Source organism: Gossypium arboreum, chromosome 12 (assembly GCF_025698485.1).
Source record: "Gossypium arboreum isolate Shixiya-1 chromosome 12, ASM2569848v2, whole genome shotgun sequence".
NCBI lineage: Eukaryota > Viridiplantae > Streptophyta > Magnoliopsida > Malvales > Malvaceae > Gossypium > Gossypium arboreum.
Window position 1 is genome coordinate 10,020,755 of NC_069081.1, and position 23,051 is coordinate 10,043,805.

At 32.8% G+C, this 23,051-nt stretch overlaps 2 protein-coding genes across 2 annotated transcripts; both read right to left on the reverse strand.

The window, feature by feature from the left end:
• Positions 1 to 6,273: 6,273 nt before the first annotated feature.
• LOC108478350 (VQ motif-containing protein 22) lies at positions 6,274 to 7,462 on the reverse strand. Its single transcript, XM_053023432.1, has 2 exons — positions 6,801 to 7,462; positions 6,274 to 6,692 (listed from the first exon to the last, which is right to left on the reverse strand). Exons 1-2 carry the CDS (start codon positions 7,248 to 7,250, stop codon positions 6,630 to 6,632), a joined length of 513 nt encoding a protein of 170 aa, XP_052879392.1. The 5' UTR covers positions 7,251 to 7,462; the 3' UTR covers positions 6,274 to 6,629.
• An 8,507-nt stretch (positions 7,463 to 15,969) lies between these two features.
• LOC108479311 (copper-transporting ATPase RAN1) lies at positions 15,970 to 22,350 on the reverse strand. Its single transcript, XM_017781832.2, has 9 exons — positions 21,609 to 22,350; positions 20,046 to 20,657; positions 19,316 to 19,745; positions 18,810 to 19,135; positions 18,022 to 18,080; positions 17,581 to 17,923; positions 17,292 to 17,492; positions 16,950 to 17,207; positions 15,970 to 16,691 (listed from the first exon to the last, which is right to left on the reverse strand). Exons 1-9 carry the CDS (start codon positions 21,936 to 21,938, stop codon positions 16,215 to 16,217), a joined length of 3,036 nt encoding a protein of 1,011 aa, XP_017637321.1. The 5' UTR covers positions 21,939 to 22,350; the 3' UTR covers positions 15,970 to 16,214.
• Between the last annotated feature and the right edge of the window lie 701 nt (positions 22,351 to 23,051).

Consider the following 23,051-nt stretch of genomic DNA (forward strand, 5'->3'; position numbering starts at 1 on the left):
TGGAATTTTGGGATCCTTTAAAGTAAAGTAAAATATCAAAAGAAAAAGCAATGGATATTGATAAGATTTTTTTTTTGTGGGTTTTGAAGTAAAAGAAACCTTTTGGGTGGTGAAAATTTGAGATTTTAGTAAGGTACATTTCATTCCCAATAAGATATGCAGGTTCAAACCTTGAAGACAAAATTGTTGGGAGGGGCAACCACACACTTCGAACATGAATCATAAAATGGATTGAAGAATACCAAAAAAATTGAGCTTCTAGTGTTATATGAGTTTTAAAAACAATTAAGTAAGAATAAAGCTAGAAAATGAAATTGGAAGAGATCTATAAAAGCTTATATTCATCACTAAACTATTGCATTCATTTTATTTTGGTCATTAAACTATTAATTATTTTGATTTAATCACTAAACTTTTCGAAATAAAAATATTTTGGTCACTCTCTTATTAATTGTTGTTAGATAAGTGACGAAAAGCTTATGTAGCCTATTTTATTGGTCTAATAATAAATTTAGCCCTCCTTTAACGCTCAAATTTTGGGCCTAAAAGTTTTGGGATTTGAGCATAGGGACAGTGAAGAGGCTGCACATATGAGTTTAGTTGCGCGTTTTAATGGTAGAATTGGTCTGCTGGTTGGGTGATTGAGTGAGTGTTAGCATACCTCAAGGTTTTGAGTTTGAGTCTCTATGTGGGCATTTTGGAAAACATTTTATTTATTTATGTTTTAAGTTAAAATAATTATTTTGTTAATTTGTTTATTATTTTTATTTATTTTTATTTTTATTTGGTTCTTCTCCTTCTTTATCACGTTTTATTCTCCTGTTCTTCTCCCTTCCTTTGTTTTCTTTATTTTTTGCTATCTTCTGTCTGTGAAAAGGTTGATTTGTGGATTCTGGAACTTCTCTCCTCAGTCGTCTTCTTCACCATCAAAATAGGTGTGGGATTCGAACTGTAACTATGTTACTGTATTTGTTATTGATTTTACAAATTCCTGTTCGGCTTATTTTGATTGGTTGCTAACGCGCTGGTTTTAGGGTTTTAGATGTTGGCAGTGAAGGGAAAACTCCCTTTTCTGATGTACTTTGTTAGGGTGAAGAATTGGCAGTGTTACGGTGGCCAAAATGGTGTTTTTGGGACTGAATTAGGGTTTTCGGTTAATTTTTGTGCCACACGGCCTGGCCATACGGGCGTGTGGCTGATTTGGGGATTTTTGAAACCACACGACCGTGTCCATTGGACAAATGACCGTGTGACTGATTTGGGCAATTTAGGCTTCCACATGGGCATGTGTTATGGGACACACGGCTGTATAGCTAATTTGGGAAATTAAGGTTCCCACACGGGCGTGTGTTTCGGGACACAGGGCCGTCTGACTGATTGGGGCCTAAGGATTCCACACAGGCGTGTTTTAAGGGACATACGGCCGTGATTGATGGCCACACGGCGTATGACACCTTCACACGACCGTGTCTGCCTGCACCTAATATAAGTGAAATTGAACAATGAGTTACACGACCTATTTACACGTACACGGGCGTGTGTCTCCGTCACACGGCCCTGTACTCCCCCTCACACGGGCTTTTGGATCCCCACATGGCCTGGATTGCTCCACACGGCTAGAGTACACAGGTGTGTGGCCCTAACTCGCCAAATTCTAAATTTAAGTCAATTTGATTGCAATCACAAATCAATGTGCTCCTACTTTCAACTAAGCTTGACTGAGGGTAATCGTGACTTTGAATTAAGTTGGATTTGTACAATACTCATGATTGATTATGTGAGTAATCTGTTACTGATATGGAATACATGAGTGTACATCCTTTTGACTGACTGAATGTGATTGACTGTTTTTGAATGACTGTCTGAAATTGTATTCTGAGTTGGTGCATTTGCATTCATACATTTGCATACATTCATTTGCATAAACCATATTGGGTTGGATGTTGAAGAGAAGGAAGACTGATTTGATTTGGCAGTTCAACTGCATAGATGATCATCGTTACCGGGAAACCTGGGATGACATCTTATAAACGGTATAGCAGATTGCTGCATTGCACCGTACCGCACGTACGTACGTTAGCTACGCTACGTACTTATATCTGATCTGGCAGTTCATACTTCTGTACTGCGGTATTTTGCATTGCACCGTACAACTTATACGCTAGCATTGCTGCGTAATATATGAGATTGGCAGTTTATCTGCACACCTATAGTCCCCAAAACCCTGAGGGTCATAGACAATGCTGATGATCATCGTTGCCGGGCAACCGGGGATGAAATCATAAGGAGTGTAGAGTTAGATGGGCTTTTCGAGGTCCTACTTGGAGTGTAGGGATGGGTGGGTCGATTAAATCCCCACAGTAAGTGCAGGGTTGGATGGAGAGGTGTGTTGATTGGTTGGGTGGGTGCATTTTGTAACTCATTCGCACTTATATGCATTTGATTGAATCTGATTGACTGAATGTGTTACTGTGACCAAATGTGACTGCAATGTTTGTCTGATATGTCTGATTGACTGTTTGCGAATGACTGATTGACTGAAAGGCACTCGTGCCTAAGAGAATTCTGTAGACATGACTGCTACTGTACTAAGATGGGCTAGGGCCCAAAAACTGATACTGATTCTGAAAAGGGCTTAGGCCTAGATTGTGACTGTCGAGAACTACCATTACCGTGTCTGACAGAGCCATATGACTATAAAGTTACATATGGTCTGTATTTGTTTTAATCGGTCTGTAAGTATGCTCTGCTTTTGAACTGCTACTGGTTTTCTGTTCCCATTTCTGTAGTTTGTCTAGTTTGATCTCACACTGAGCTCGAGTAGCTCACCCCCTCTTCTGTTTCCCCTTTCAGGTACATTTCGAAGTTCTGGATGCTGGACTTAGTACGCGGAGGTCTCGGATAGTCACAGCTTTGGCAAATTGGAAAATCAGATCGCGTTTTCTAGTTTTTTATATTTGGTTTTGAACTGTATGGTTTATAAACTGTGGTACATTTACTGTTTTAAACTTGTAGACGGAATCTTAACGATTGAGGGTTTTGACTAGTTTTGAAAATAGAAATTTTAAACGACTTGTTTTTGTAAAATTTTCTCACGATCACTTCGGTGATCAATAAAATTTTTGTAGTATCCCGAATTCGGTCTAAACTTCTAGGCCGGGTTTGGGGTGTTACACCTCCAATGTTTACACATTCTATCAATTTGATCCTAAATATAAAATATTCAACAAATTTAACCCTCAGTGTTTACAAAATTTGTTATTTTTGTTCGAATTAAAAAAGCTCAATAAATTTAGCCCTCAAATTTTACAAAATTTATCAATTTAGTTCTAATTCGATAAATTTTTGAAAGTTTTAATTATTATAAATTTAGTTCTAATTAAAAAAGCTGTGAATTTAAAAATTCATTTCACTAAAATAACAATTTCTTTTAAAAATTAATCTTTTAGTATATGAATTACTATTTTAAACATTGACAATTTATATTTATATAAAAAATATTGATGTTTGTGGTTGACATTGTACATAGATAAATTTTTATATTGCTTATAATAGGAACATTTATTATTATTTGATAAATTAGAATTTTACAAATATATATTATTGATTAATCGATGATGGAAGATTATAAGAAAAATTAAAAGAAATCTAGATGATTTATTTGTTTATGAAGTGTCATTATTTGTGTAGAAACAAGGGATTACTTGTTTTTACAAATAGAAACTGTGGCTGTAATAGTGCTTGGAACTATGATCACCGTTTCAACCACGAAGGTAAAAGTGTGTAAAAGATAATGATGAACACCAAGATTGTTTATGTAGTTCAACTTCAATCTACGTCTGCGGGACCTTACCTAGAGCAATAATTCACTATCTTTCTCACAATACAACTAATTATTTAAGTACTAACGCTAGTATAACACTCACTAATTTAGGGTTAGTTTAACATTGCTTTTAATAAGTGCTTTTAAAAAGTACTTTGAGAAATAAAATATCTATTTTAGACATAGTGTTACAAAGGAACAAATAAACATTTAAATAATGTTCAAATTAGTTAATATTATGATATTTTAATAATATAGAAAATAATTTATTATAAATTTTTTTTAATATTTTAATATATGAAAAATAAATTTTAAATATTTTTTAAGCAATTAATCAGAGAAGGGAAAGTATCATGTGTTGGAGGGGTGAAAACGTAATTAAGTTGTCAAAAGTGCTTTTAGGAGAGAAAAGTTAAATTTTTTATTTTTCCATTTGTGGAAAAGTGCTAAAATTTCCTTCAAAAGTTGTTCGTTTAGCATTTCTTTTGCTTCAAAAGTGATTTTCATGTCAAAAAAGTACTTTTAAAAACCAATAAACACAACCTTAGTGACCTCACCATTGTATAAAGACTAGATCACTCTTCCCCTAAGCTTCCCCCTTGAAAGCTTAGTTTTGCAATACAAGAGACTCTCTTGATTTCTTTACAAAACCAATACACACATAAAACATTCCTAACTTGAACAAATTTATGCTCTCTTAATCTCTCGGTCTCAAGATTACTCTCAATATATATTTTAACCTAGAAAAAGCTTAGGTTTATTAAGTTTTGTTTACAAATGAGTTACAATCTAATCATTTTTCTATAAAGTAAAGCTAAAAATCAGCATAGGACAATTTTTCCATAAGAGTTTTAGTGTAATTGAAAGTCGTCAATCATATAAAGTGACTTAACTTGTTCCGTAAATAACCTAACTTAATCAGCAAGAAATCAATCTTCAAGTCTTCAATTTAAACTCAAATGCTCTTTACATTTTGGGCTTTACTCATCTAAATACCTTCAAAATAAATAGTCCAATGCTTTTATTTTAAAGTTTGTCGACTCGTCAAATAGGCAAATGGGACAATAAAACAATGCTTGAAGTTGTGACCACTGTTTCAGCCATAGAATCTTTCTTGCCATCGAATATGTCAACAATTTGATTAAATAAATAAAAAGAAAAGAAAAAATGTGTTCATTATTGGTTTGTTTAGCAAACTCTAGTGTGAAAACAAAATCCTCCACTGAAAAGATACGAATTTAATGAAATGGCTAATCGTTGTGGATAGTAATTCGAAGATTATATTTATTGAAAACATTTATAAATTTTAAAGTTAAATTTATTAAAATTTTTAAGGTTAAATTTATTAAAATTTTAGAATTGAACTAAAATAATAAATATTGTAAATATTGATGGATAAATTTATTAAATATTTTATATTTATGATTAAATTAATAGAATGGCGTCAATATTAAAAAGCTAAATTAGTTATTACATCAATAAAAAGCTAACATCAACTTTCAAGCACTCATTTAATGGAAATTAACGGGAAAGTTTAATGATGCATTCACTTCGGTTTTCCATTCTGATCAGCTGAATTGAATTTCAAAGTTTTTAGAGCAATGATTTCCTTGGGCTGCTTTTCACTTGTCCTTTTTCTTACGTTAGATTTTGGAATTCGATTTACATTTATTTTTCTATTTTTTCTCTCATATAATATTAGTATTTAAATTATCAATTTATTATTATTTTTAAAAAATTAACTGTGTTTAAAACAATTAAGCTGTACACCTCTATACATTACATTTGATGATGTCACATTCATTAAAAACATTATGTAAAATATTTAAAATTATATAAAATTAAAAATACATATAAAATTTATAAATTTTTATTAAATTAAAAAGTTTGAAATTTTTATAATATATAAATTATATAAAATAAAAATTGGAAAAAATATTTAGATTCAAAATTTTATAAAAATTATGAAAAGTTATTAAATTGGAAAGATTTATAAAAATAAATTTATAATATATAGATTATATAAAATAATATTATAAAAATTCTGTATAAAATATAAACAATTCATATATATATAAATTCAAAAAATAAGTAAATTTTATTAAATTCAAAATATTGTATAACATCACTATATATATATATATATATATACATATATATTCATTGATGATCATGTTACCATGACATGGAGAAGAGGTAGAGAGATGACATGTTTTCATTGGTTCAGTGTGCAACCTTATGTATCATCGTTGTTAACTTTTTAGAGAAAAACAATAAAATAAAAATAAATTGTACATGCATGAGACTCATGGTCATCAATTATTAATCCATTGCCATAATTTATTGGGTTTCTTCCTTATCTTGTTGTTGGTTGTGGATGATATCATAAACTTGTACGATGGGAGTGTTCTGTAGCAAAACTATACAAGTGTTGTGTATGTATATGGTCGTTTGTTTATTTTAGCTCCAATGCCCAACGAAGTGAGATAGCGCGATGGATTCAAATTTGAATGAAGGAAAAGTAAAGCCCCTTGATGGGGTTAGATTTATACAATAACCCTTATTTTTGTTTGCGCTGCTATATTACATTCCTATATGAACAAATTTATAGTATTGTCTGAAGAAGAAGACACTGCTTCAATGTTTATTGTTCATATCCTTCAAAGATCAAAGTAAAGAAATTGTAGTTCCTGTTTCCTTGTCTATGATATGGATACAGACAAAAGATATACTAAATAAATTCAAGTACTTGAATAAAGACATCAAAAGTAGGTGATGAATGGGTAGATTAAGTAAACATAAATACTTACAAGAAGTAATTGCCATCATTTGCATTTTCATTGGTGTAAGGGACGTCCCTATTAAACGCCTGCAAAGAAATATTATCCAAGTCAAAATCGTGGAGGATCTGATCGGCGTTAGCTCTACTGCTAGAAGAGCTAAAGTAGGCATCGGGGTGAACATTGGGGAATGATACCGCATGATGTTGTTGATGACTTGGTGGATAATAATAATCGTTGGCAGCGGCTGGCATTACGGAACTTGCAGTCCCGCTCTGATTTTGATCACTCCCGAGAGCAAAGTTCAAGTTGATAGGGCCTCTTCTGTTGTTGGTTGAAAGGGGTGGTGTTGTAGGACAACCAGTAAATCGTTGCACTAAGGCTCGAAAATTGCTGGCGTCAGCATTGAGAAGGGTGGTGGGTGTTTTCTTGGAAGCTCTTGCCCGCCTTCTTATTGGCTTTGGGGAAGAACCCTTTGCCAACTGATCATCTCTTCCTGAGCTAAGGTTCAGCTGGTTGCTCTCCGAAGAGGCTACAATAGTGGCATCAACATCAGAGAATCCCAAGGATGATGATGCCGACATTTCATCCATACTTTGTTCATAGAATTGCATCCATTCACTGGAGGTTCCCGTAGAGGTGTTCATGGAAAGGAATAATATCTATTCACTGATTTTCGCTGCTATTTTTTTTTTTTTTTTGGGGAATTCTTTGATTATAGAAAGGAACAACTTTTAGCTTCAATTTGTTCATACATATATACTAGTGACAGATAATGTCTGGTCAAAGTAAACAGGTATACTCTTGACCCTGCTTACAGAGAAGATTAAACTGCTTGAGCCCAAAGCAGAGCAGCTTCCTGGAAACAACGTGTGTTAATATCAATTATCAAATGGGTCATCATCAACATATCACATGCCTATAGGCTAAGTTTAGACCTTTGCTTTTGGTGGGTCTTTGCTTCTCGGTCAACCTAGTGCTTGAAAATAACAAATGAATTTAAAGTGTGGTTATTTTCCTCCGTTTTTCTTCTCCATTAAGTTGCATGTATACATAAGAACATGACGATACATGTCTTACACGATCAAATATAGATGAGTTTGAATTGAATTGAATTGGTGAGAGGCAATTCCCAGTAAAGGAGGCTGAATTTGCCCAAACAACATGCAAGATTGGAAATTGTAGGTTTTGAAAAGTCAGCATACCAAATATACCGGCTAGCTACATAATAAAAATGGGCAAGCTTCTAGATTCATATTTTCCACATTGCCCTCTTACATCAGTCCTATTCCATGCCAATCTCATGATAAATACATCCAAAATCAGTTTCTATCAAACCCAAACACAGAAACAAGTAATTATAGCTTGCTGGCTATTTCTGAGTTGCTGCCATGGGTTTCTCGTGAAGTAGAAAAATAAAGAAAGTTTGCAGTCCAGGGCATATTGATAATGAAGATGACATAACGGATAGCAAGTAGAACAAGAAACCATATATACTAATAATTGTTGAGATTACATTATGGTCATATTTACAGAAAAAACATAAAATAGTACTACTTGATTAATATAATATAAGGGAATTGTAGCTCGTGCGAATACTAGTTTTACTTTAAGGATGCCAATTCGACTTCTTTTTTCTAATATTATTAGGAACTCAGATGGGATTTATTGCTTGTTAAGCAAGCTGATGAGATAAGATTACTTATGAGTGGTATTTTCAGCAGGGGAGTCAGTCAAAAGAAAGGAAATAAATGCTGAATTTTGATATTTGTTTGTTTGGCTTGTCAGATGAACTCCATTTTATTTGCTTTATTTTCCATATTCGTTATACTCATTATTAACCCAAAATGCATTGGTTGTATGAATGGGAAAAGATGGGGGGGAAATTTCGCTTCTTTTATTGAAGTGTGGAAACGACGACTATTACTATATTCTTTTGTTTTGACCATCACCAAATTAAGAAAATGGATGATGGTAATTGGTCAAAGATGAACAGTATGGAATTAAGATAGAAGTTGACCAAGTGTTAATCACTCCTCTCTGCCTCTTTGTATGTGGCTTTACACTATCTACCATGTGACTCAGATTAAATGCCTTCAACCTACAACGGCTTATCCCTTTCGAAGAAACAAAATTCAAAGTTCAAACTGTTTTTTCTTTTTTTTCAATTTCAACATTAATCAGGAGCAGCATGCACAAGAAATGGCATAATAAGCATGAAATAGAACCCCCAGAAGCCGCAACAGCCATTCGCCACCCCAAACTGGAAACAAAAATGTGTTTTGCACAATGATTAAGAGACCACAAGGCTTTGAATGTCACAGCAAACTTGAATTGATTCCAAATCTTTCTTTTCTTTTTGGTTTTGGAAAGCAGTCAAACTTGTACTGCTAGCCATTACACCCGATACCCTGAAGAAAAAAAATATTGACAAAAAACGAATGTCATCCACCTACTTCCATTTCCACATATACAATGGGTAAAGACCTACAACTCAACTCTAACTATTAAGATGCAGAAAACAATGCATGCCAAAGGCCATCAGCTGCAATCTGCATCCACCCTCACCACCCTGCTCATATAATGTAACAGCTGCAAGGTGCTAAAACATTACTGTGTTTTACTACAAAATTCAATCATCAATTACCATAGAATTTGATAGCCTACAATGTTGTATTTAAAAATGAAAATAAACAAATATATTCGCATTACAGTTTTTTAATATGTGACACTCTCAATTTGAAACATTTTTTTAATTTAAATAAATTACTCTTTTATTTCTTGCCTTTTAAATTATATTAGATCATTGATTTTATACATTAATTAATTATTATACGTATATTACAATTTATACAAGATTCTTTTTAAATTAATCTTATTATAATAAAATTCTTTTATTACGTTTAATTATAATTATTTTCATAAATTAATTTGATTGTTAGTACAAAATTTTATAATAAAACATTAACATATCTATTTATTATAATTACTTTAATATAATATTTTCAAACTTAATAATAAAACATATATTTTATATACTACTAATATGCATTATCCATTTGATTAAATTTATATTATTTTTATTTCTTTTTTTAAAAATACATTGACAAACATTACAACATACAAGCATACAAACTAATATATTATATATTACAAGGGTCTTAAAATTTTAATATATTCACACTATAAATATTTGGCATGAGAGATTGCATTATTTGAAAGCATTTTGATTTAATCTAATTTTTATTATAAATTATATACATGTATAAAAATTATTTTATACATGAACTTATAGTTAATAATACTTCTCATTATTTTATTTCGCCTGCACAAAAAAAAATAATAATCAATGCTTTTTTGGACATAAAATTTTATATTTTCCAATTTATTACCTTTAATGCGTAAAAGTAAATTGTAATAAACCATCACTTAAATATCCATTTGCACTAATATAAAATTATAAAGATAATCCTTTTTTTTAATTATTTCACAACATTTTAACCTTAGTAATATGCATTCGTAAGGCACACTGTATAACAAAAATATATGACAACAATATGCCTATTGTCAGGCAACCGGTAGTAAAATCAAATCCCTTATGTCTATGCCAATATTTTAATAAATAAATTTAACGGAAAACTAAACCTAGTATCACTATGTTATTAGTAAGTTTAAGTTTTAATCATTCAACTTTCAAAAGTTATAAAATGATTATTGAGTTAAAGTTTACATTTAAGTCACTAGACTGTTAAAATTATTATTGTATAGCATTTTCTATTCACATCATTTGCATCAATCAAAAGATCTCTTTCTCTTTTTCTTTTACATTTCAGTTTTTTTTCATGAAACAACTTTGAATATCATGAATCTACAAACTAAAATCAAAGCAACTTCTTTCTCCAAAATTGACACTAACCGTTAGATCGACTTGGATCTAAGGTATGTCCTTCTACTTATCAATGGGTACTAATCCACTATAACAATTCTTGAATCGTCACTTGGAACTTACTAGCCAAACTTAAAAAAAAAAAATTTGAACAGCCCAATAATTTAAATGAAAACTTTTGAATAGTTCATTTACTTAAAATGAAATTTTAAAATACTTCAATGACCATTTGTAATTTTTTGAAGTTGAATGATCGAAACATAAACTTACTAATAGTTTAGTGATTTTGGGTGTAGTTTTCCTTAGATTTAAATTTTTAAAAATTATATATATAATATATTGGGTCTAGATTGCGAATGATGATATGATACGGTGTTGTTTCGACATAGCACTTAGGTGCACTCTTGGGCCATATGTATGTATTTATGTATGGTGTTGAGATTGGATATACATTGAGTACAATATGTGAGGAGTTTAAGTGAGAATCTCAAGTATCCAAATCATATTTGACTAGAGTTTACGATGGGTGAAAACAAATCAAGTATTGTTACCAAACTATAAATGTGGCTCTAAATGGTTAAAATCAAAACTAAGTGTCATGGACTAAATATCTTTTAACAAAACGAGATGCGAAGGAAGTAAATGAATAAGTAGGCTAATAAGAATTTAATATGACATTGTGCCCTAAAGCTTAGTGGCCTAATGAACTTGTCCTTATTAATATTAATGAAATTAATAATCATGCATGCCTTCGTAAAAGTAATGGAAATGAAAATGTCAAGTGTAAAAAATATGTGTATACATATAAGTGTTTGGAACCTTATGAAAGTACTAAACGTGAATTCCATAATGTGATAGGTTAATGAACTATGAAAATGTAAGTTTAGCTTTAAAATTTGATTAACTTAACGAATCCGTTAATAGTGCTAAAATGTGGTTGGTAGGTATTGGTATAACATGTTTAAGATGGGCTCAACACAAATAAAGCATAGGATAATTAGGTTATTCATAGTTACTAATGTAACAATTCAATTTTCCTGTGGTGTCAGAAATTATGATTTGAAATGTCATTTTTATAAATCGTGTTTGTGAATATATTTAATATTTGTGATACTAGTATAGAAATATTAAAAATGGTCTAGTAATTTTAGTTAATCGATAGTTAATTAAGATACAAGTGTAATGATCTTAAAATCAATGGTATTGAAAAATGCAATTTCGGAAACCCATTTCCAATGATTGAGTCCATAAATATTAAATAATATTTACGAGGTTAATATAAAGTTTAATTAAAACTTAGTTTTTTAATTTTGTCAATCAGATAGTTAATTGTAAAAGTGGTAAAAGTTAATCGCTATAGATTTTTAATTGCTAAAGAAATTAAATCATAATCCAAAAAGGAAAATAGGTCATTTTATATGTTAGTGCACGGTTGGTGGAGATTTTGATAAAATAAAATTAAAAATTTTATAATTAAAGAATAAAAGAAACATAAAAGATAAGGTCACCATCTTTATTTTTCTTCTCTGCCACCGATTGTGATACAAAGAACAAGGAGAATCCATTGTTTTGGCTTGAAGGTATTCGAACCTTACATATAAATAAATTAAAAGTTCATTTTTCGTAAATTTTATATTTTTTAGATCATTAAAGCTCAGTTTAGCTAACTCGTGTGTTTTTTTTAATAACTATTAAAATTTCTAAATATTTTCATTGATTAATGCTTGATGAAACTGGTGTTATTTGGTTAGATTTGATGCTTAGATATGAAAAAGGACTAGTTTGTAAAGTGAAAATTATTAGTTTTGAATATAGGGACTAAATTATAAATATTTTGAAATCTATATGAAATTTATGTGACAATAGATATTGGAGAGGTGTAAAAGGGATGGAATTGTGATCAATTTCAAAATCGAAGCTCAAATGTGAAAGTTATGACGATTTTAGTTATAGAGACTAAATTGAATAAAATGTAAAACTTTAAGGGCATTCGAATAATAAAATTGAACTGATACATGCACATAATAGGATGATATAAGATGCTTGAAATTGATAAATTGAATGGAATAATTGTATAAATCGAAAATTGGACCAAATTAGAAATAATAGGGAAAAAATAAAATTGTCGAATAGTCCTTAAAGTTTCAACTTGTTTGCTGATTTAACCAGATAAGTTCATACTATGGTTATAGATATTTGTAATATATTCTTGAATTATGAAATTTTTTGTATGTTTGGAATTTGAATTGTCTGCAATTTGGTACAAAAAGGTGTGACATGGACTAAATTGTAAAGGAATGATAAATTGACTGATAAATTGAATATGATGAATTGCAATTTGAGATATTTAATGAATTGATATTTGATTATGACTAGCCAAATAGTGTTAGTATGAATCTGATTGATTATTGAAATAGAGGACTAAATTTAATAATTTGCAAAATATGTATGATCTTGTAACTAAATGTGATTTGGATAGAATTTGATCTTAAACTATTATTGAAATATTATTCGTAGCTAAAAACGATACAAGATCATCGAAAGAGAAAGGGAAGGCTAGAGTCGACGATGAGTGACGCGAGCTTTCAGTTTGTATTTCTATAACCTGAAACTAATTATAGTTAATGCATACTCATGATAATATTGTACCATATAGTATTAAGGTAAGCTATTAATAGAAATTGAATTACAATATGTTATGTTACGTGATAAATTGAAGAATTATTATTGAATTGAGAATGATGGATATGAATCGGGATAGTATATAAAAGAGCATGTACCTAGTAGAGTCTTCATTATATTTTGATATGTTTGAAATGTTGATTTGGGGAAGTTGATGAATGTGTACATGTATTAAATATATGCAAGTATAGTACAAATGGTTAATACTTTATTGTTAATGGCATGTTTGGAAATGGTTGAAATGTGTATAAAACATATGAAATAGTATTTGAAATATAGATTGGTATGAATCATGCTAGTAGGTGGTTTGTTGATTAGTGATATTGGTATATGATGGATGGTTGAAAGAGAATAATGTTTGGAAAGTGTACATATACGAAGTTATATGCATCTTAGATAGGGCTTGAGGTACGCAATTGAAATTGGAAGATAACATATATGGATTACTTATGCAATGGACATTGGTTTTGACATATGTTTGTATAACTGATAGGAAATGTTTAATATTGGAGTTGTCAGATGGAACCGATAGTAAAAACACAAAATAGGAATGTGTAAAAAGTGTCATATCTATTAAATGTACTATTCATATGGTCAAGAATAGAGTAGAAGTAATGTCATATACTATGTTATGCTAATTTGTAGGTTTTGGATATACGTGGATGTTGCAAAAACAGTTAGTGATGTTGCTCGAGTGTTGTCATGATGAGAGGTCACGTTGCGACGTCGATTGCAAGTTATCGGGATAAGCTTGAACTCCAGGTCAAGACGCGACGAGGAAGCCCACCGCCGTGATGAGACCAAGTCAGTGAGTCATGTTGTGACAAGGAACTCCCTTACGTCAAGATGTCAACCCTAAATTTTGAGTTCCTTCCAACTTAGTCCTAATTCGATATCAGGTCAACTTTAGAGCTGCCAGAAGCTTGTGTAAGACCTAGAACTGATTCTGTTCTATATTAATGTATGCTTTGACTAGAACTAAATTATTAAATTATATGAATTAATTGTGATAGGTCGTGGTTGACGAATACAAATCAAATGATTTAGGATGTAACTTATTTTATATATGTACTTGTCAATGGGAAAGTGAATATATGTGTCACAAATAGTACGAGTTTAAAGTAGGATGGTTATATGTTGGTATTTGAGAATACGGCTGTTGGGTCATGAATGGTAAATGGTTTCGAACTTGGTATGTTATGCTAAGATGCTAGTGATCTTGATGAATTAATTATAATTGCATATGATTTTGTATGAGATACATTAGCTAACCAGTTTATAGTATTTGAGCTACTGTAAACTTGTATAAAACCTAAAAATGATTGTATATTAATTGAAACGAATGATTTAGGTGATATTAGAAGTGGTAAATCGGAGAATGGGATTGATAATGGCATGTTTTGATATTGATATGATTAAAATGCTATTATAATAAGCATAATGAAAGGTCTAAATAGGATGTATTGAAGTGGGAAGAATTGTTGTGAGTTTTACACACTTAATATGTTTATATTGAAAAAGTAAAGCTTAGTAACTCCAAGTTATAAGTATATGATAGATATATGTATATAGACATACATGTTTACTATGTGTAGAATTGTTAATGCTAATATTACTTACTTAAATAATAAAAATACCACCAAGTATTTTACTCAGTGTACTAATTGTTCTCTCTATGCACAGGTTAGATTAATTCTAGATTTTCAAGTATCGACCTCAACATCTAATCCACAATCCCAGTCTCAGCAACGTTTGCTTGTTTCCAACTTTATTTACATTTGGCATGTACCTAATAGGTTAGGTTTTGTGGTAATTAAATGTTGTAGGTTATTAAATACATATATAAATGAAACTTTGATCTTACTTTGGTATGTTTAAGGAATGTATATTGTTTGATTTTATCTTATAAATTGTATAATTTAATTATGAATTGATCGTAGTTATTCCGGAAATGAATGTGACACACTGTAGTTTGGATCTGACAATCGGGTCGAATAAAAGGTGTTACAACTAAGCTCTTTGAACTTAAAGCGTTAATTGTTTAAAACGTATAGGTTTTGAACTTTTGAGAAGACGGTGTCCTTGACTTGGGAGCACCAACACTTGAATTTAAAGTTGTAATTGGTGTGTATATTGGCATGTACGCAAAAACATTTATTATAATTGAAATTGTAAGGTTATTTGTAAAGTTCTACTATTTAAATATCTCTTTTATAAGCTTTTCTTTCATTACTCTATTTGAGCGTGTGTATGATTAGAAATTTTGTTTAATTGTGTTTCAAAAGAGTTTTAAATGAATTTGCAACTTATTTTACTTGTATTGATGATGTTTAAAGTTGATTTGAAGTAATTTTTACTCCATGGGTCCAAGGCCTCGAGATCTAGATACATTGAAACCAAATTTCTATAGTTCTGCACCTAAGTTTCGGGACTTGGAAGTTCAAGTATCAAGACTTGTAGCCCCTGCACCTGCAGAACTTATTTTTTGAGCAATTTGAGCTCCCAAAACTCCATTTGATTTTTGGGCATGTTCAAATCCCTTAGAAATATTGCAAAATGATTTAAAAAATGTATTCAAGCTTTTTGAATGTTAAATATGGTTTTTAAAGAATTCTTTATGAAGCTTTGAAATAACTTTCTTAAAAGAAACATTTTGTACGAGCTAAGGATGTGTTCCGATAGCATCTCTCATTCATACCATACGTCGGGACGAGTGAAGGGTGTTGAAGTGGAGTGAGATCCATAATCCATGATCAGTATTGATATTTTAAGCACTACTAGTGACCACATCTCCAATCTTGAAAGAAAAAAACAAAAAGAACGCATCATTGACCATATAGTATACAACAAAGTACATTTACATTTTAATGGGGTGTTTTAACTTCCACCCTCTATTCCCTATGACTACAAAGTAGAGGACCAAAAGGAAGTTCACAAAATTGGGAAATTTATGATTCACTCGCACCCCCTCAATTTCCTTCTTATAAAAACACAAACCTAAAGGAAGGTGATGGAGAGAAAAATAGTTGTTCAAATTTTGTTTCTACTCTACAGTTATTTCAAGTATAGTGGTAAGTCTGGGCTTTTTATATCTCCGAAGAAGTAAAGAAGAGCACACCACGCTTACAGAGGAAAGGGCCATACAGGCACCAGCTGCCCATGGTGGCAACTTTATCCCTAATGATGGATACAAAACCCCAGCAGCAATTGGTATTGCCACCACATTGTACGCCATCGCAAAAACATAGTTCCACCGTATCCGGCTAAATGTTTTCCTGGACAGATCGATGGCTGTGATCACATCTTCCAAGTTATTTCTCATTAAAACATAGTCTGCAGCTTCTATGGCAATATCTGTCCCTGCCCCAATTGCCATACCAACATCTGCAGCTGCTAGTGCAGGAGAATCATTAATCCCATCACCCACCATGGCAACTATGCTTCCATCTTTCTGGAATGATCGTACAACTTCAGCTTTTCCAGCCGGCATTACCTCCGCCCTAACATCTCGGATACCCACCTGTCCAAAATCAAATACATTCTCTTCATGCTGAACATAAATTTTAATGCTCTACAGTCTGCATAGACAGTTGTTTTGTTTTGTGATCTTAGTTTATTGGTACGAGCAGATTAGACGAGTTTGTAACTTACATCAGATAAACAACCAATGCAATATTGAGCATTGTATTCAGGTTAGCAGTTTTTCAACATAAGCCCGTAAAAAATAATGCAATGCTAATGCATGTATGCATGTATGTATGTATGTATGTGTACAAACCTCCCTAGCAACAGCTTGAGCTGTCCTCCAATTATCCCCGGTAACCATGACAGGTCCGACACCCATTTTCTGTAGGCCTTGTACAACCACAGCAGCTTCTCTCTTCAATGGATCTGCTACTCCCAAAACTCCAATCACGTTACCATCATAGGCTGCAAGTATGCCTGTCCTCGCACTTTCTTCCAAATCAACCACAAATTGTTCTACATGGGCAGAAATGCTAACTCCACTTTCCGTAAGCAGTTTCCTGTTACCAACCTGTTCACAAATACCATGTTTGATAAATGAGTAACAAAAAAATTTTCTACACCCTCAGAATTGATATAATGATCAAGCACTCACCAGCACTCGCTTTCCATCAATAAAACACTGAATTCCTCTTCCTGGCACAGCAGAGAACTCTGCAACATCAAGAAGCCATGCAGAAATTGGAGATTCTTTGCTGCTGTATTGGGCATCTTCAGTTAACGAATTCTCATCAAAGAAATGGAAGTGGCGTGCATATTCAACTATTGCTTTGGCCAATGGGTGTTCACTGCTAGCCTAATGAATGAGAAGGGGGAAATTCAGTAACTGCAGAAATGCATTGGAAAAAAAAAAGTTTGAAACTAGTTAGGCTGTTAGAAATAACCTCTGCAGAAGCCACCAGTGTAAGGAATTCTCCACGGTCCATCTCTGAAAAAACTTTTACAGTTGTGACCTTAGCTTTGCCCTGAGTTAAAGTTCCAGTTTTGTCAAAAATAACATACTGGACCTTCTGAGCTCTTTCCAGTGCATCTCCTCCTTTTATCAACACACCATTACTTGCTCCAACCCCTGTAGCAACCATGACAGCGGTTGGAGTAGCCAAACCAAGAGCACAAGGACATGCGATTACCACCACAGATATTGAAAACATAAGGGCAAAAACAAAGTAATTGCCATTTTCTGGAAGCCACTGCTGAGGGTAGGCTCCAGCAGCTCCACCAGCATACCTACAAACAATCAACAAAAGAACTCAATATAAGATGGAAATCAGACATTTTATCTCACAAAAAGAAGAATATGACAAAATAAACCTTTCAGATCTTACCAGCCCAACAATGTGATCAAGGACAAAGTAACAACAGTAGGAACAAAGATACTTGCTACCTGCAAGCCATAGAAACCTAGAGTCAAGCAAGACAACAAAATTGCCGGTAAAGCTTCAGCATTAACAAACAGGTTCTTCCAACTTGAAGTCGTACCTCAGAGATGCTACAACATTGAACATAAATCTTTAATATGAAAACATAGTAGAAATAGTCTAAAGGTGTACATTTTTTAAGGGAACTTCCAGAACTTTTGCAATGAATTTTGTCCCCCGTCATTCCAAACTTAACCACAAACCATTTGACATCATTTCGATAGAAACTACATAAAAGTGTCATTCGTTCTAATTGTCATTTGAAAATTAATATGACCATAGAACATTTCTAATTTACTGCAGTTACTTATACCAGTTTCTCCAACAAAAGTTCTCACACTTCTCTTCCACTATCTCCCCACGCTCCTAAAATGTTAATTCCTACTTTCAATTTCATATTCTAACAAAATAAAAAAAAGTTAATTACTTTAAGGATAGACTTATCATCTTTTCTTCAACCATATAAATGGATAAAACTTAAGGACAAATAGGATAGATCAACTAATCATATACAACCAACGAGCTAATTCAAATAGTAACGTTAAAACATTTCACACATTCAACTGCAATCAATTTTACCATCTTATCAACCAAGACCTTGAGGAGATTTAGAATAATCATTTTAGAGCAACGTAACATGCATTCTCTTTTCTTCATGACACCAAAAAAATCAAGTTTCCATTAAGAAAACTTACAAAATCAGCAAACTTCTGAATAGGAGCTTTGGACATCTGAGCTGTCTCAACCAAACTAATAATCTGGCTCAAAACCGCTTCAGAACCTATTTTGGTAGCTTTTATGTGAAGAGCACCATGTAAATTAATTGTTCCACCAATAACTGGTGAATCAACCTCTTTCGACACAGGTACAGATTCACCAGTTACCATGCTTTCGTTTACATAACTTGAACCCCACACAACAACACCATCAGCAGGAAGCTTGGCACCAGGAAGAACTTTTAATATATCACCAGGCTGAATTAACAAAGCATCGACTTCCCTTTCTCCAATAATGTTTCCACCTGCAAAAAGAATAAACACAGGCTTTCAGTCCTTCAATTTGATTTTTGGCACTAAATTTGATCCTATTTAAGACCATACAATACTATCAATTACTTGATAAGAAAGACAAGATGGCATGAATAACAAAAGTAAACTCCTTGATAGACACCAAAATGAACCCAAGATTAAGAAGCCCTTACCATTGTCTTTAACTACCAACAATGCTGTAGCTGGTGCAAGTTCTACTAGCTTCTTGATAGCATCTGATGTTTTCCCTTTTGCAAGACATTCCAAATACTTCCCCAATAATACAAACGTTATCAGCATGGAACTTGTTTCAAAGTATGTTGGTGACCAAAACCCAGTTATGGCACCATAAAGAAGAGCACCAACAGAGTAGAAATATGACGCTGAAGTACCCAATGCAACTAAAACATCCATGTTAGTAGAACCATTTCGAAGAGCTCTGCCAGCTGCCACGTAGAAGCGCTTCCCGATAACAAACTGAACAACACTTACTAATGCCCATTTCAACCAATCACCCATTAAGAAAGGTCCACATCTCCAGAGCAAGAAGGCATCCAACAAGGGTATATGGGGACAAACTACTCGAATCAGAAAGACAGGAATCTGGATCAAAACAGACCAACAGTTAGTTTGAAACTAATACGAGTAGGGGAACCAATTAACATATTGAAACGTAGACAACATTTGTTGAAGAAAGATTCCAGAAAATAGCTACTATATGGAAGCCATAAGCCAAGAGTGTTCTTATGCTTTCATGTAAAAGGCTATACGGTTTCAAATAGAGATTCTTGTAAGTCTTTCCCTTTAGCTTCTTGAAGGCTTATGTTCAAGAGGAAAAATAAATGATGCAATATAGCTCAAAACTAGACTACTAGTAAAGAGTATATATATAAAAATACTCACACTGAGAAACAAACTGGAAGTAAAAAGCTGGAACATAATTGAGGTTTCTTCATCTTTAGTAGTCATTCTTGCATATGGGTTCATAACATGTAGTTTGAACTTCCCTTTACTTCCTCCTTCAATTCCATCAACCAAGGATCTTGAACTGACAACTTCAGGATCAAAAAGAACTTCAAGTTCTCCAGAACTTCTGTCAAAACGAAATTGTCGAACCCCTTTCAAGCTGCTAAGTATGCCTTCGATAAGCTGTACATCTAGCTCGTTAAAAACACCAGCAACCCCAAGTATGATTTTATCCTGCTCACTACTCTGTACAAGTGAGGCTTCAAAACCAGCATCTTCAATTGCGTTGACTATATCATCTTTACTAATTACAGTGGGATCATATTCAACTTCCCCTAATGAAGTGGCTAAAGCAACAACAGCCCTACTAACACCAGGAAGATCTCTCAAAATGCCTTCAACAGAGTTGACACAGGCTGCACAGGTCATACCTCCGATTGTAAACTGCCCCACAAGCACTCCACGAGGCTTTGTTCCAACATTGCTGGGTTCAGGTAGAATTTCTGCCTCAAACCCTGCATCTTCAATGGCATTCTTTATGTCTTCATCCTGAATTTCATGTTAGTGTTAGAGAACACTTGGTTCACAAAAGCTCCATTTTCAAAGTACATTCATTCGACTCAAGCACATGAACTGAACCCAAGACGATGAGTTTCAAGTACCAGGAATAAGGACTGTGGTAGAACACCAGACATCACACCCAAGGAGAAAAAGAACACTTAATCTGTGTCGTATAGATAAAAAAAAGAGGGGGGGGGGGGGGGACAGCAGCTATTGAAATGTTGCATTTCAGCCAAATATGTACCTCATGACAGAGAATCGGTGAAGCAATAGAACAAATCTCCTCCTCCATGTATTTAAAAATAAAATACCCATAGACTGACGCAAAACATTTTCTCCATGATTACAACACCGGAAGAAGAGCAAATACCATAGATGCAGCAAAACATGTGATGCCTTGTGTGTTTGTTTAGAGTGAGAGGGATTAAACATCAGCAATCATCAAAAAGATGTTTTTGGATCCTGTAAACTTGAGAAACTAATAATTTACACAATGCAAATGGTAGAAACCATGACGAAACATTGACTAAAAGTCATATTCATGATCATTCTTATACAGAACTAGCCACATTTACAGATAAGACACCGTGAAAAATCAGATTTCAAATGCAATATTTAGAGGCATAATAGTCAATATAGCTTATGAAAATTAAAATGCGGAAAAGCTCCAAGACAAATAGCAAACAGTACTATACTTTAGCAAAAGTGTGGGAAAAAAATCACGCATTAAAATCAACTTAAGCAAATAAATGAAGAGAGTAGCTTGTCGACCTCAACCAACATTAATTAAGCCAATCTTCAGTAATTAAACAAATCCAATACCATAATCACAAAGTCAAACACGGAATAAAAGAAACGAAGCTAAAATTATCTAATGAAGCAAACCCGACAAGCGTAATTCTGTTTGAAAATAATGATCAAGGAAGAAAGAGCAGTAACCTTAACCAAATTAGGATCAAAAACAACATCAGCACGGTTCTGCAACAAAGCCACGGATGCTCTTAAAACCCCATTGATGCTCTTCAAAGCAGCCTCGACGGAATTGGAGCAGGCGGCACACGTCATCCCCGTTACAGTGACCTGAATTCTCCGCATACTACCTTCTTCAATACTTTCCAACTTATAATCTCCTGTTTCGTATGAATCTAAGAGTCGAGTACCTTCTTCCATGTCGTCGGGATCATCAGCGCGTACCGACGAGGGATACGTGGATCTCCAGACGCCGGCCGCCTGCGACGTGAGTTGCAGGTCCCTCGAGCCCGGCGACATAAGGGTACAGAAAGAAAGAAAATGAAAAGAGGTGAAAATTTGAGGAAAGGGGAAAAGGCAGAGACGCAGAGAACAAATCAGAGGGAAAGGAGAGGAGATTTGTTTATGTATATATAGAAAGAAAGAAAGAAAAAAAAGATATATTGGAGAGAAAATGTGTTGGGAGAGATTTCCGAGGGAGATGGTGGAGACAGCAATTTTTCAACTAGAAACTTTGGGTTGGCTTGCCTGGCTCCACCAAACTACCAAATTGCCCTTGCAATATATATGGAATTACCGTTAGACCGCTTTGTACTTGCGAACAGTGTTAGAGTTGTACTACACAACAGGTTGTGGGGCCCTGTCATTGCCAGGGCAAGTCAAGGCTGCTTCACCTAATCTATTTCTATTTCAGTTTTCACCGATCAAATTAACTCCCTAACGTGATCCTACTATTTTAATTACAAAACCAACCTTCATGCTCCCATCCGTTTTGGTTATAACATCAACAAATTTCCCCCTTTTTCTTCGTTTTCCGTTTCTTACAACAATTTTCTACACACATTTATCCATTATCCATATATAGTTTCAGCTTTGCTTACACAGGATTTATGAATTTTCACTTATTATTTATATTTTTATCAATTTGGTCCTTTTTTCTTTTTTAGTTAAATTTCAACTTCAACCCTTTAAATAGGAGTCAACCTTAACCATTATTTTTTCAAAAATAATTTATTTACTTCTTTTGATGAAAATGTAGACTAAAATGTTATTTTTTTAAATATGTTAATCTGTATGGTAATTCATATGTGATTCATGTATCAACATTTATATTTTTAAAAAATGACTTTCAAAAGAAGAATAATGGTCAAATTTAATTTAAAATAATAATAAGAGTCAAATTTTGTTTAAAAATATAAAAATTGAGGACTAAAATTATGATTATATCAACTTTTAAATGTTATTTCAATTTGTAATATTCTTATTTATTAAATTGAATCAGATTTAATTTAAAATATTTTAAATAAGATTTAACTTAATCTATCAATAGATTTAAGAGATGAAACTAATAAATACCTGTTTTTGCCATAAAGCAAATTATAGTTGATTGTGGGGAAGAAGGAAATAATCTGG